This window comes from Oryza brachyantha, chromosome 8, assembly GCF_000231095.2.
Source record: "Oryza brachyantha chromosome 8, ObraRS2, whole genome shotgun sequence".
NCBI lineage: Eukaryota > Viridiplantae > Streptophyta > Magnoliopsida > Poales > Poaceae > Oryza > Oryza brachyantha.
The window spans coordinates 968,329-982,693 of record NC_023170.2 but is presented as its reverse complement, the minus strand read 5'-3'; the positions used below and the strand labels follow the sequence as shown (position 1 = coordinate 982,693).

At 41.7% G+C, this 14,365-nt stretch overlaps 2 protein-coding genes across 5 annotated transcripts; one reads left to right on the top strand and one right to left on the bottom strand.

Annotated features, from left to right (window-relative positions):
* LOC102722600 (protein STICHEL-like 2) lies at window positions 1-4,306 on the bottom strand. Of its 3 annotated transcripts, none has more exons than XM_040526544.1 (6): window positions 4,169-4,306; window positions 2,276-3,506; window positions 1,950-2,166; window positions 1,560-1,745; window positions 1,210-1,419; window positions 1-796 (listed from the first exon to the last, which is right to left on the bottom strand). In XM_040526544.1, exons 2-6 carry the CDS (start codon window positions 3,425-3,427, stop codon window positions 138-140), a joined length of 2,424 nt encoding a protein of 807 aa, XP_040382478.1. In that variant the 5' UTR covers window positions 3,428-3,506; window positions 4,169-4,306; the 3' UTR covers window positions 1-137. The 3 variants fall into 3 exon arrangements, with proteins under 3 accessions (XP_040382478.1, XP_006659074.1, XP_015695746.1); XM_006659011.3 differs by having other exon boundaries at window positions 2,276-3,503; XM_015840260.2 differs by having other exon boundaries at window positions 1,962-2,166; window positions 2,276-3,503.
* A 5,973-nt stretch (window positions 4,307-10,279) lies between these two features.
* LOC102721947 (succinate dehydrogenase [ubiquinone] iron-sulfur subunit 1, mitochondrial) lies at window positions 10,280-13,841 on the top strand. Of its 2 annotated transcripts, none has more exons than XM_006659009.2 (2): window positions 10,280-11,019; window positions 13,349-13,841. In XM_006659009.2, exons 1-2 carry the CDS (start codon window positions 10,355-10,357, stop codon window positions 13,518-13,520), a joined length of 837 nt encoding a protein of 278 aa, XP_006659072.1. In that variant the 5' UTR covers window positions 10,280-10,354; the 3' UTR covers window positions 13,521-13,841. The 2 variants fall into 2 exon arrangements, with proteins under 2 accessions (XP_006659072.1, XP_006659071.1); XM_006659008.2 differs by lacking the exon at window positions 13,349-13,841 and adding an exon at window positions 11,780-12,373 and having other exon boundaries at window positions 10,286-11,019.
* Window positions 13,842-14,365: the final 524 nt, after the last annotated feature.

Here is a 14,365-nt window from a genome sequence, read left to right as displayed (position 1 = left end):
TGCAGTTAACAGATTCACATACTTTGATCTAAACTTAGGTGATTCTAACCCAGAGCTCAACTAACATACCAGTATACAAGAATGGACAACTTGTAGTCAGCTTCAACCAAATGAAAATCATCACCACCAACCTTGTTTCAGTTCTTGCTGTGTCCTTGGAACACATCAGTTTCTTCCGCTTTCGTCTTGCAGTCTGGTCTGATCTTACAGAAACAGCACTTGAATAGTCCCTTGCGAGGCAAAGCTCCATTTTTATCGTGAGATCGCGGCTTTTGGTAAGGATCATGAGCACCACGCTGTAGGATCTTGGAGAGACAGCCTCGGCGAGCTCTGCCTTCGTCAACCTTTGGTGTGTGCCCTCCAGCTTTGAAGGAACCATTCCCTGGAGTGGATGCTTCAGGTATGACTGAGATCTTCTGGTAGCTCAAGATCCTTGACTCGGCATCGACCGGATCGCCATCGGTAGCATGGAGGCACCCCAGAATATGCGACGGCTTCTCCTTCGGTTGCCCCACGAGTGGAGAAGGACACTCTTTTCTTGATGAAGCTACTGTTCTGCAACCTGTCGAGACCAGATTTTGCGTCTCCTGATCCTCTTCCCTGGATTGCATGACCAGGCTGACTGATGAATTCTTGGATACGACTCCATTTCTGGCGGAGATTGGGGAAAGATTGATTCGGATATCCACATTGCACTTCAGCAAATTCTGCAGAGAAACCACAAGTGGCTTCCAGAAGCTCTCTGTTGTAGGTACATCCTCAGGGTGGCAGAACTGCAGCTCAGCAACTGCTACACCTGCAACTCAAAATAAAATAGAATGAGTTCGACTTGAAAATTCTGCAGTGCAGGCATGCAGTGATGCTACTAGCAATCTAGCATGCCGTTTGGATTCGAGGCCAATGCTGAACAGCAATGACTACAGGGAAGGTATGCGCTAAAAGATAGCGACAACGATGAACCACCTCATCAAGAACACTAGCTTATCAGCAGATATACCTGTTTGCTACATGATACATAAGCTCAGACAAACATGTGCTTTCTGAAAAGCAACAATGAACAACTGGCTGAATAAAGACGTATGATGGATCAGCACAAAATAAAGACTATAGGAATAGGAAAATGTTCTCATTATGGATAAAATGACAAATGAATCTGCCTCCCAAACAAAACAGAAGAAAAAAGGTCCAACACACAGTTAGATGGATTACCTTGGGTGGTGTAGAGGGATGACAATTTCCCGTCTTTTCTCAACAGACTATGAAGTGGCTTAGATGTGCAGTTCTCAATAGCCTTAATCCATATAGTCTCTAGTACATCTGGATCTCCTAAATTCATATCTAGACAACCAATTTTGTTCTGATAGCAAAGGTGAGAACTAGTATCTAAGCTTTCATCTTTCAAGATAGCAGCCCCATCATCTGCATAATAAATAGCTTTCAATGAGCTGAGCATGAGAAAGTGACTCGGTGGCAACAGTTGCATGAAATAATTTAACTCCCATGGGCACAGGATAACTGACAGTAATGTAATACCCTGTGAAGCCGAGAATGATATTTACCTGTCTGACTCTCTGTGAACATGCTTGAAACTGCGGCATCATCTAGGCAGTAGGGCTCTCTCATATTAAACTGTAACAGTGCTGCCGTAAGCCATGTAGACTGGTTCTTCGTGGTTTTCAATTGCTTTTCAGTTTCAGAAAGTATTTCCAGTGCATTCCTAAGCTTGTGCACATCGACTTCAGCAGCTGAGAATTTACGAGATAAGATTAGATGATATGTAAATAACACTTTAGTGTAAACCGTTTAGAGCCTTAAAGGTTGAAAATATCTTCAAGATAAGGATTCCGTGAAACGACAACATATTACAGTGCTTAAACAGTTTGGCATTAGAAAGAAGAGATCTGCAGCTATTCAATATGTAGACTGCACTTAGGAGGGAGGGGGCATACATGTATGTTTACCAGTAACTTTTCTGACTTCCGAAGAATCAGACTGGTGCCTCCCAGCTAAAATATCCATGATAAGGTTTGCAAGCTGAGCTAATAACTGCAGGGGGTCAACCTTTGAACTCAAAAGCTCCCTAGCCCTCCTGACAATGGTAGCAGCATCCGATGAAAAGGCCAAATTGAGAAGATCAAGCAACTCCTCATCTGAGACATCGCCTATCTGAAAAAACAGCATAGTGAGTTAATGTGCAGTCACCAAACATGGAGCAAGGCAAACTTATTTCTGGTGGTATTATTTCAATGTTAGAAAACTCAAGTGATTAACTTACTAGATCATATGTTACTGACTTGCTGATCCTTTTTCCTAGCAGAGTAAGCTGGTCAAGCATTTGAACTGCATCTCGAATGGAACCATTGGCCTTGCGAGCAATAAGCTCCAGTGCTTCAGCTTCGAACTCCATACCTTCATTCATGCAAATCATACTCAATCGGAGGGTGATCTCTGCATCGTCTACCTTGCAAAACCTGTAGCTCTGGCACCATCCAACTGAACTGCTTGGCAATTTGTCAATGTCAGATGTGATCATCACAAAGATTGAGCTGTCAGGGATCCCTTCAAGGCTACTGTAGACAGAGTACCATCCCTCCTTATCCATGTGTTGGCAATCATCTACAATAAGAACCTTGAAGTGCGAAGAAGCAGGAACTTCACAGGCATTCCTGAGCAAGGCAGCAACTCTAGATTTGCAATCCAGTTTGGAAGCATCAACCTCTATCACACTGTTACTGTTTCCTGAGAATATGGCCAAGCACTCCTCGCAGTGCCCACAAGGTTGGTTCTGACCTGGAGAGTGGCAATTCAGTGACGCTGCAAATATTCTAGCCGCAGATGTCTTGCCTATGCCATGCGGACCATGGAAGAGATAGATAGGAGCAAGTTTTCCTTTCAAAACAGCGCTTGAAAGAGACTGAGCAACAACATTTTGTCCAGCCAGCTCGGAGAAGACCTTGGGCCGGTACTTTTGAAGCAAACTTCTCGCGCTTTCCTGAAATGTAGCTCCCTCCCTCCGACCTAATTGCTCTCCTTCGATCATCAAAGAGGATGCTCTGTCCCTTGTTGCCCTTGACATCCCTGAAATCACCGAGGAGCAGTTCTGGTTATGAAGCGCCGCCTTCACTCTCGCATTGGCCTTGATGATGTTGATTGGCGAGTTCGCCAGCCGGCCGGACCTTGCGCTCTCCCCAAATTCCTCCCTTCTCCTCTGGAGATGATCATACATGTTGTAACTAAAACTATGCCTGCCATAATTGCTCCCCTCCAGGTCGTCTTCCTCGAGAGAACAGCCCTCCCAGATGGTCTTCTTGGCCGAGAACTTGGCCAGCGAGTTGGTCTCAGGGTCCCTCAGAGATCTGGACCTCATCACGGCCAACAGGGCCCTCGAAATCGGAATGTCCACCGAATGCCTCCTCCCCTCAATCATCTTGTAACCTCCCAATGAACTAGAGTGCTGTCAGTGCTGTAACCTCGCTGAGATTCTGAGCCACGCCAGCTGAACACTGCTGCGATGCAGATAAATATAGAGAAAAACAATTTAGTCCTCAATGCAAAAGGCGCAGTCAAACGATGCATTGCACAGTCCACACAGTCTGAAACATGACGCAAAATCTCCCCAGAAAAATCATCTTTTTTTTCGATCTTGTATGCAAGGAGCAGAGGGCCAGAGACCATCAACGCAAAATCTGCAGAAACAACCGCTCCCTGCGGTTTCACCTAACCAGCATTGCCATGCAACCAACTTGCCGAGATAGGCGGAGCAAAACGAATTGCAGATGGAAGTCAATCGGGCGCCTGGATGCAACCAGCCATAGAAAAACCTTGCAACTTGCCAGGGAGAGGCATAAAACCCAAATGCAAAAATGCACCCAAGAACAGAAAAGAAAACCAAAAAAATGGAGAATTTCGAGCCCATAATTTCATACCGAACGATCTCGCAGTGCAACAGCCTCACGAAAGGGGGAAATAATCCCCCGCAGATGAATTCAATCCACCCCAGGGAACACACGCAGAAAAAAACAAAAGGGAAAAAATTGGAGACATTTTCGCAGCTCTAGACGATGCACGCAGACCGAAGAGAAGGATCCAAGAGAAAGGACAAACAAACGCCACCGCCGAGCAAAGAACCGAAGCGGAAGATGGGGATTAGGGAACGGAAGCAGCACACCTCCCGGCGACGAAGACGACGACGACGACGCAGGACAAAAAAAAGCCGCGGCTTTTCCGCACCACGCCAGTACGCCCACTCCCACAGTCCCACCGCCCCACCCCCCGTCTGCACCTCCACCTCCACCGCCGCGCCGCTCCCTTCTTTCACCACCGCATTAATAGCGCGAGCACGGCACGGAGACAGGCTCTCCCGGAGTGGAAAGAGAAGCAGCCGCACCAGTGGCAGTGCAGCGAAGTGAGAGAAGAAGCCGGGGGGAGTGGCAGGGCCGTGAATACGTGCGAAGGCGAAGGGCAGGCTGACTCCGCGGGGACGCCGCGGTGGCGGAGGCGGGAGGACGGGGGGGGGGGGGCGGCCTCGTACGCCGTGCCGCCGGCGATGGCACCGGGCGACGTAAATAGGCGGCAACGGCGAGGGGCGTTCCCGTCTTTTTACCGCGGCGCCCCGAGTCGTAACGGGCGGGAGGGGCAGCGGGTGCGCGGTGCTGGCAAAACGCGGATGACACGTGGGACCGGGCCCCAGCTGTCAGTGAGATTTCTGTTGCGTGGGTAGGGACGTTTGGGAGGAGAGGGTGGCGTCAGATTTACTGTTGCGTTGTGTGCGCGAGGCCCCGTGACCCCACCGCTGCTGCTGCCTCTTTGTTTTTTCTTACTGCAGTTTTTTTTCCTCTCTATTGACACCTGTTGATATGGTATTATGATATTCTTTTCTCGGCGTTTGCACGTTTATTTTTTAAGATCTCGTTTAGTTGTCAAAAAATTTTTTTAAAAGAGTCACATCAAATGTTTGATCGGACGTTGAAAAGGGTTTTGGACACGAATGGAAAAAATAAATTTTAGATTCCACCTGAAAACTGCGAGGCGAATTTTTGAGTCTAATTAATTCGTCATTACTACATATTGGTTATTGTAACACTTATGGCTAATCATGTACTAATTAGGCTTAAAAGATTCGTCTCATAATTTGTTCCATAACTGTGTAATTAGTTTTAATGTTCATGTATATTTAATACTCTATTTAAATGTCTAAAGATTCGATATGATACCTTTGGGAAAAGTTTTGAGGACTAAACATGGCCTAAGTTAAAGACAACTGTGTTTCTTACTTAAGATTATTTCTTTTAATTCTTGACTTTTGTACGTATGTTTTTCAAACTAGTAACATATTTCTTTATAAAAAAAGTCTTTATATCTCAAATTTATACAATTTAATTTCATCATTTATATCATTAAATAAACTATTTGTGTGCCAAAGAGGTGTAGTTTTTAAAAATATATATAGAAGTTCATCACATTTCTAAAGTAGATATTTTATTTTGTTGTGGTTAAATTTTATTGTTTATACTATTAAATAGCTATAACAAATAACCTTTCTTATTTCATCCGCATAGAAAACACCATCTTACTCCGCCTGGTCAAATGCCCGCCTGGTCAAATCTATAAGAGATTTTAGTGGTTTATCTTATTTTTAAATATAAGATATTTTATAGTACTAATTATCACTTCGCACTTCTATTATTTTCATTGAAAATTGTACTCATCCCATCATACCGCTCAACCATGCTTATTTCAACCAATACTTGTTGAATAAGGGATATGCTGATTATTTTTCTCTATACTTACTCTTATATATTTGAACGAAGGAAGTATTTTTTGTTCCCATGCCATGGAAATTTTGGCAGCAAGAGGGCTAAAAGATATAGTACTATTGTCGTGTACCTGGTGAGCGATCTAACTTTTTGACTCAATCAGTTGTCCTGGACATAAATATTCTTTTACCCTTATGGTAAGATATTAATTATAGGCTCTTAAAATTTTGACCAGCGATAATTTTATAATTGCTAAGTTCAAAAGTCGCTATATATGAGTGATTTATCTCAGAGAATGCTATCGTAATACAACGAATGTGATAGATTTTATTTTCGAGTGAGGAATAAATGGCTATCGTTTAAAATTCAAGGGTGCGCGTGTTACATAAAGTTATATATATCATTTGGGCTGGTCCATGATTTTTTAATGTGAGTATGAAATTTTTTGTTTCATTATTTGTATTTGTTCTAAAGTTGGACTTAATATGTTTAGGTGTTGTACTAGCAATAAGAGTTTGTATGAATTACTCTCTTCCTCCACAGTAACTATTTGTTACTCTTGATTCTATTTTTTTTTAGACTCCAATTACAAACGGGTGCATTTAGCCATTAAATTTTATGGATAGATTTTAAATGCTATGACTAATATCTCTGTAAGAGGGTGAGTTCGTTTAAGAATATTTTTCTGATTGTATTCAAAATATCTAGAAGTAAATTGCAATTGCTTTTCACAATATGACATATGCAAATTCTGCGCTGTACATTTTCATAACAACACTGTCAAGAAACAAAGAATGTGTTCTGAATTTTCTTATACCTATTTCACCAATATAAAAGCAGCCGATGTGGGTTTTTTTTCTGAGCAGGGAATCGACTCCAACACCATAATTTGCATCTCTTCTTTTAATGAGGATTCGGTAGAAATGATCCACAGGGGGGGACCAAGATTAGTTGGCTCCGGCGACTTGTTTGGTTATTTTTCTAATGATTGTTTAGTGATTGATCAATGGTCCAACATTGCATGGCACAGTCTTCGAATCCAATCAACTCAACCATGCGGTTGTCGCTTTATTCCTAGCCTCCTAACTCGGATAGGCCAAGGATGATCCATCGTGTTTACTCCAGTATCATGCATGCATCCTTCCTTCTCTAGTCTGTGGCAATTTTTTTAAAGGCACAATTTTATCAGTCTCCAGTCTATTGCAATCATTTTTTAAGAAAATATGCACATCCAAAGATTATGACAACGTATACTAAGATGGTTGATTAAAAGAATAATTATAATCTAACACGATTACTCTTATCAAGTCTATAATCTCACGAGTTCCACGGTAAGGATGGACATCTTTGCAAATAAAAAAATAATTTATGAATAAAATTTTTCTTACCGATCTACTCCTAAAATCCAAGACTGAAAAATAAAATTCGATGAGAAAACCAAAATCAACTTTAAATTTAAGGTTAAATTTAAGGTTAAAGATTTAATTTTTAGCTTATAAGCATATATAGAAGTGAAAAGATTGAGACGAAGAATTCTAACCAACTGAGCTAATCCGTGGAAGCAACAGTGGTTTTTTCCCCCTCAAAACATGTCCAACTCGTTTTAATTTTTTGTCCATTTTTGGCATTTGTAACTGAGGATTTATATCCTCAGTAAAAATGTCTATATCATTCTATGGCTAACAAACAGCCAAACAACAGTTTGAGAATTAGTCTAAGTGTCCTAAACTCTAATAAAATCAGTAGATCTCATAATTTGTAGAGAAAAATCTATGGGTAAGACAAACAGTGTAGCTTGCGGTGATAGCAGTAGGTCGTCTCGTCTGAAAAGATTCGACCTTAATTAGTTTGACCTCTTGGTTTAGCTGACACCGAAGCTACGACAGTAGAGGCCAGCAAACAGAGCTCTGCCCAACGTTGAAAAGGTTCTCATAATTATGCTAGGTAGATATATTTGTTTACTCACCTGGTTTAGCTTATTCTAATCATCATTCGACACCCACATGGACACAACAATAAAGAAGTTTATAACATACCTCCTGTACAGTTGTTCTAATTGCAGAACAATGCAGTAAAAAAGAAGAAGAAGAACAGTACTATATACTCCCTCCGTATTTAAATATTTGACGTCGTTGACTTTTTATATACGTTTGACCATTTGTTTTATTTAAAAAATTTATATAATTATTAATTATTTTTATATCATTTCATTTATTTTTAAATATACTTTTATGGATATATATATGTTTATATATTTTTTAAAAAAATTGAATAAGACAAATAGTACGACGTATATAAAAAAGTTAACAACGTCAAAACGGATAGAGTAGTAAAAGATTAACAGCCACTGTTCCTCCTCTTCTTCTTCTTGGTGTAAAAAGAGCTGCACTGCACATGCTGCAATGAGCCGTAGAAGGCAGACAAGACGGCTCATTTCTATGCTTCTGTTGCAGCATCTCACCCTGCCTGCCCTGTCCATGAGATTGTGTGGGCTGTAATGGCGAAAATCTTCAGAAAAATTCTCCCTTGGCTGCTATACTGAATGAGCATGTCCATGAACCCTAACGTGAGAGTACTCTGCTGCTGCTGCTACCAGTACCAGTATCACAGCTCTGGCTGGCTAGCCAGATCTCATTTAAGCTGGCAATGGAAGGTACTCCTGCACTAGGCTACTAGTCAATGAAGTGATATTACTGCAGATACAGTGCGCCCATTGCTGGGACAGGATCTCTCTTCATGGTGTGTAGGAGATGAAACCAAAAGGATCATGAGAGTAAAACCCTCTTCAATGGCAATGGGGTTGTAGTACTTGATTTTGCCTGTCTTATTGTAGTACACACTGGTACTAGACACCGGAGAAAGATTTCATTTCAGTGTAATGGATGGACCCCTACCACAAGATCTCTCATTGGGCAATCTGAATCCTTTTAGAAGGACATAAATCAAAGAGGGTACCTAAACAATCACTCATATTTTCGCTTAAACTTATCCAAAATTTAAATTTTCAATCTTAAATTTAGAGTTGATTTTGAGGTTTTTTCACCGAAGTTTACTTTCCAGTCTTGGTTTTAGATCGCTAAGTATACGTGTATAAAACTTTTATTCATAATTTTTTTCATTTACAAATATGTTGTTTGGCTTTTTTCCATGAAATAACCAAACAATCACCCCTAATATAACCTTTCTTTCGTTTTGAATGTGTTGAATACATACAAGAATATTTTACTCCTGCAGTAATGCTGTAAGGATATGAAAAAGAAAATGGCCTTGTAAAACATATGGGCCTTTTGTGGGCCAGAAGCCTACGGTGGAATAGAGCGATATGGGCTCTGATATAAGGCCCCAAAGCCCACTTGATGGGTACTTCATCATTTGGTCAGGGTGTAAACAATCTCTTGATATAGGAAAAAAGGCTTGTGAAAGAATTTTTTAACACGACCATGTTATGATGCTAGCATATAATTTCAAGTAACTTAAGGAAAAAAATACATTATTTCTATTTCTTGAACTGTCTAGAGTATTCCCCCATTATATGCGGCATGACATCACAGTCAGAAAAGAAACAAACCAAAACTCACTAGTATGCAGATGCAACAATGAGATCAGAGTCAAAACAGAAACAAACCAAAATGAAAAATAACCTGTCTTAACAAATCCGATCCAAACTAACATTCCTCTTTGGAAAGAACATTTTCCTCAGGCGGCGTTCGTTTTGGCTTCTAGTTAGAGTTAATCTCCCTGTTCTTAATGTTTAAAGTGTTGTTAGATCTTCGTTTGACTATTTATCATATTTGAATTTTTTATTAATTGTTAATTATTTTATTTTGATTTAATTTATTATTAAAGGAATTTTAGGTATGACCTGTAAATTTGCATATCTAGAAGAAAATTTAAAAAAATATATGAGAACACATTAAAAATCAGAGAAGGTACTTAATCGATTCTCCCTAAGCATGATTTTACAAACTCACTTTAAAAAAAAGATATACAGAGAGGTATTCTTAAAAATCAAATTAATCTATTTTCTAACTTTGGGATGATTAACACCTAGGAGGTGTTTTGTTGCTAGCCACACTTTGTCACAGTTTACCGTACATAACTTTAGACAACTTTAACTAACATGGTAGCTGTTTGGTTATAGCCACAATTATAGCAAATTTTATTTCCACTATACTATGTCTTCACATGTAAATAACTTGAAAAGAATATGTCAAGATTTCCTTATGCTTTGACATAATATGGTTAAGAATTTGATAACCTCAAGTGAACTAAGACTAAGTCTCTCATTCGAACGGTGGCTTAAACAAGTTTCCTTCGTCTTCCACCAAGCGGCCCATAACTTGTCCACATCTCCACCCTCCGATCCACAGAACGGCCCAACACCCCCGGGCCCACATGTCATCCTCTCACCCTCCCCAACCCTAGCGCACCGCCATTCCATTCCCTCCTCCTGCCCTGGCCCCACATGTCAGAGACCCTACAACGTGCCGGACTATATATAGCCAGTTCCTCCTGAGCCGGGCACACGCCCTCTGACCCAATTGAAGAGGAGAGAGAAAAAGCAGAGAGAGAGAAGGTGAAACCCCAAATCCGCCGCGATGGCCGCCGTCGCCCTGCTCCGCCGCTCGCCGGCGGCGCGCGCCCTCCTCTCGCCGGCGCTCTCCTCCCGCCTCGTCGCGTCCAAGCCCCACTCGTCGTCCCCCGCGCCGCCGCCGCCGTCGAGGGCGAACACCAAGACGTTCTCGATCTACAGGTGGGATCCCGACTCGCCGTCGACGAAGCCGCAGCTGAAGGACTACAAGGTGGACCTCTCCGACTGCGGGCCGATGGTGCTCGACGTGCTGCTCAAGATCAAGAACGAGCAGGACCCCTCGCTCACCTTCCGCCGCAGCTGCCGCGAGGGGATCTGCGGCAGCTGCGCCATGAACATCGACGGCGACAACGGCCTCGCCTGCCTCACCAAGATCTCCTCCGCCTCCTCGGCATCCACGATCTCGCCGCTGCCCCACATGTTCGTCATCAAGGACCTCGTCGTCGACATGACCAACTTCTACAGCCAGTACAAGAGCGTCGAGCCGTGGCTCAAGCGCAAGGACTCGCCGCCGCAGCCCGGGAAGGAGATCCCCCAGACCAAGGCCGACCGCGCCAAGCTCGACGGCATGTACGAGTGCATCCTCTGCGCCTGCTGCTCCACCTCCTGCCCGTCCTACTGGTGGAACCCCGAGGAGTACCTCGGCCCCGCCGCGCTGCTCCACGCCAATAGGTATACCGCCCCTTCCCTGCCTCCATTCTATGGTGATGTGAAGCTTGTCTGTTGATGTGATGGATCTGCTTGCTAATTGATTGGCATGTGATTGATCGGGTGATGGTGATTGCGAAATGGTTGTGGAGTGATGCATAGACTTGTTTGACTTGGGTGCCTGTATTTGTGTAAGTGTTGCTTGTGTGCAAATGTTTTCTTTTCGTGTGATTGTTCAGCTGTTTTATGTATTCATGAACCGTTCGATCCTCTTTTGTAGGATCGTATGTTTGTTTGGCAGCTACTTGACTGTTAGTGAATACACTGCGATAATGAAACTTGTTAAAGGGCTGCTGCTGTTTTCTAGTTTTAGACAGATCAGACACATTCGAAGCATTTGCTGACAGAACACATAAGTATTATGCCCTTTTTCATCACAAATTTGGTATCAAAATAGAAATTTGGTATCAAAATAGGAAATTATTTCTATACTAGTTTTAGTAGTGGCTGATTCCTAATGAGATTGAAAGCCATAATGTGGTTAAACTCTTATTTGGATAGATTGTCTGTAGTAGTGCTTGACTGCTGCCTCTTTCAGTAGTTTCCACCTTTGCTAGCGTTTAGTGGCTGTTGATTTACCAAATCTGTGATGCTACAGATTTATGTGGTGCATCCCTTTGGCACTTATTTCCCTTAAATTGAATGATCGTTGTCTAATATGATTATTGTTTTTGCTGTAAGCTTTAGGATGTTGCTAAGTCCATGACACATTCACCCTTTTTAGGCTTCCGCTGTTGGGGACGCTAATCAAACCAAAACCCAACATGTTCATGCACATCCAAGCTCGAGGATATCATGGGGTGTCGGAGAAGAGAAACTTGCTGGATCACAAACGTAGATTGCTCGCAGCAAAACATGAACTGAAAGGGAAGCTTTATAAGGCTGTTTGTAGGGACCCTGATCTTCCAGCAGATATGCGGGACCAGTTTCGCTATAAGCTGTCCAAGTTGCCAAGAAATAGCTCCATGACACGCCTTAGAAACCGCTGTATCTTCACAGGCCGCTCGCGCGCTGTTTACAAGAAATTCCGCATGTCTCGTATTGTGTTCCGGTCATTGGCTAATAAGGGTGAATTGTTGGGTGTGAAGAAAGCGTCTTGGTAGATGCTAACAAACCAATAGATCAAAGCACTAGCTCTGCAGTAGTCCAGCATAATAAGTTTGCCTTGATGCAGTTTTTCAGTGTTTGATACCTGAAACTACTTTTCAATCTTTTGACCAGTAGCCAGTGTGGCGCTCTTTTCAATTATTTAGTTGAACCAGTGTACTGTACTGTTTGTCTGCCTATTGAGCATTTATGAAGTTAAAAGGCTTGGAACGCCCCTTTTTTACTCCCCGATGATATGGTATTCTTGATTGCTGAAGATCCTTGACCATCAAGTTGTGCACAGTCATGAATTTACCTTTACATTTTACAGTTTATTTGTAGATTCATTACAGTTTGCAGGTTCAGCTATACTTAGTGAATAACTGTCTCACAGTGTGTAGTTTAATTTGTTTAGCTTTGGGTTACTTGTATTCAATTCTAAATGTTATTTCTATGCCTATGTATGGTAGAAAGTTAATAGCACATTCTTGCAAACTCCTGTGCCATGCACTCTAGCTTGTTATATCTGATCTGAATTAAACGGTGTGTTTTACATATGGAATTTTGTTGGTTAAAGCATTCAACCTGTTGGGCCATCATTTCAATTTGCAATGCTTCACAATTCACAGCACATAGACTTGATTATCTGTTGTTTGTGCTGGATTCAGCAACATTTCATTACTTTTCCTGCTGAGTTCATGGCATGATCTGTTTGACGTCACTTGTTTGTTGATGTTTTTTTGTTTAACAACTTTTCCTTTGGCCTTCTAGATGAATACCTTGGATGTCAATTGAGCTCAGCTGCACTGCCTGTTAAATTGTTAACTGCAAAAATAAGGGAGAAAATAAAACTTGTTAGCATCATAGTGTTTGATTTGGCTGTGCCATATTATACTTCACATTTGGCTTTATATTGCCCAGTTTTACCTGATTTGGTGCACAGTTGTGAACTACGGTTTTGTATTAGATTTGAGGAATGTTCTGGTAGCTTGGATATCACTATAGTTGCTGTCTATACATAATGATGTTATTGTGTTTGATTCTATAGTGAATATAAGGTACGGTAGGTTTGGTTTGTCTGCTCTAGTTTTATCATGAAGCAAAAATCTTAACATGATCTGATGTCTGGTGATGTGTTGATTTATGTTGTTGGTAATGCCATACCTTGTGATTGCTCTGCCCTATGAACATCCATTCGCTGTTGCAGGTGGATACAGGATAGCCGTGACCAGTTCACAAAGGAGCGCCTGGATTCCATCAATGACGAGTTCAAGCTCTACCGTTGTCATACCATCAAGAACTGCACCCATGCTTGCCCCAAGGGCCTGAACCCAGCGAAACACATCGATACACTCAAGAAGCTGCAGCTCGAGGGCTGAGTTTGCAAGCAGATCTTGCCATGAAATGGAACTCTGTTGAAAAATTTGTAATCAGCCTGTCTTTGGTTTCTTCCTCCGTAGTTCCTTCCCTGACAAAATAATTTGCTGAAACGCAGGATTCCCCTCCCTCTAATCTGATGACTCACATTTCCATCAGGTGGAGGAAGCATTTAGGGAGTGAATAATTGCTACCATATTTTTTACTTTTGTGCTGTATCTAATTCGGTTTGTTGTGCACCGTCCATTCCATTATATCGTGCGGTTTATGCATGAAGTAATTCGTGGATATTTAATATTGAAATGTTGAATATACGCCGGAAATCAGAAGCACTCGCCGTATTGTCCTCCCCAGATATGCGATGGTTAAATCATCGGTTAGTTACAGTGATTTTTGTTTCTAAATTATTTTTCATTTGTGATTATAACCTTTAGCTTTTTTTAGAAAAAAACCAAACGACGAGGACTCTTAAGTAAATTGAAGCGAAATAGGATGGTAGATTTGAGCAAAACTGTTAAATTCCAACTGTGGAGCAATACCGCGAACCATCCTATATTTTTCTAGTTTATCTTTTCAAAATAGTTCGGTCTGTTTCAGTCTAATTTTAGGTTCGGTTCGGTCTGTTCCACTCTAATTTTAGGTGAAGCTAAACTGTTTGGTGAATTCTAGCTCCATAAAATGGAAAATTGGTTAGCTAGAGCTCTCTCGCTATCCAATTTAGGCTCCCCTAAAATGGTCTTAATAATCTATACTCTTTCCCTTCTATAGTAAATAAATTGCTAGATATAAATTCCAAAAATTGATTCTTTTTAAGTGAGGGAGCACCTCTATAGAATAGAACGTTGCT

What these genes read in the sequence shown, in the direction of transcription:
- LOC102721947 (XM_006659008.2), top strand. Translation starts at nt 10,355, where the DNA reads ATGGCCGCCGTCGCCCTGCTCCGCCGCTCGCCGGCGGCGCGCGCCCTC. An exon ending in GCGCTGCTCCACGCCAATAG is followed by an intron (nt 11,020 to 11,779) that starts GTATACCGCCCC and finishes CACCCTTTTTAG; the next exon opens with GCTTCCGCTGTTGGGGACGC.
- LOC102722600 (XM_040526544.1), bottom strand. Translation starts at nt 3,427, where the DNA reads ATGATTGAGGGGAGGAGGCATTCGGTGGACATTCCGATTTCGAGGGCC. An exon ending in AGTCAGTAACATATGATCTA is followed by an intron (nt 2,167 to 2,275) that starts GTAAGTTAATCA and finishes CTGTTTTTTCAG; the next exon opens with ATAGGCGATGTCTCAGATGA. An exon ending in GTTCACAGAGAGTCAGACAG is followed by an intron (nt 1,420 to 1,559) that starts GTAAATATCATT and finishes TTTATTATGCAG; the next exon opens with ATGATGGGGCTGCTATCTTG.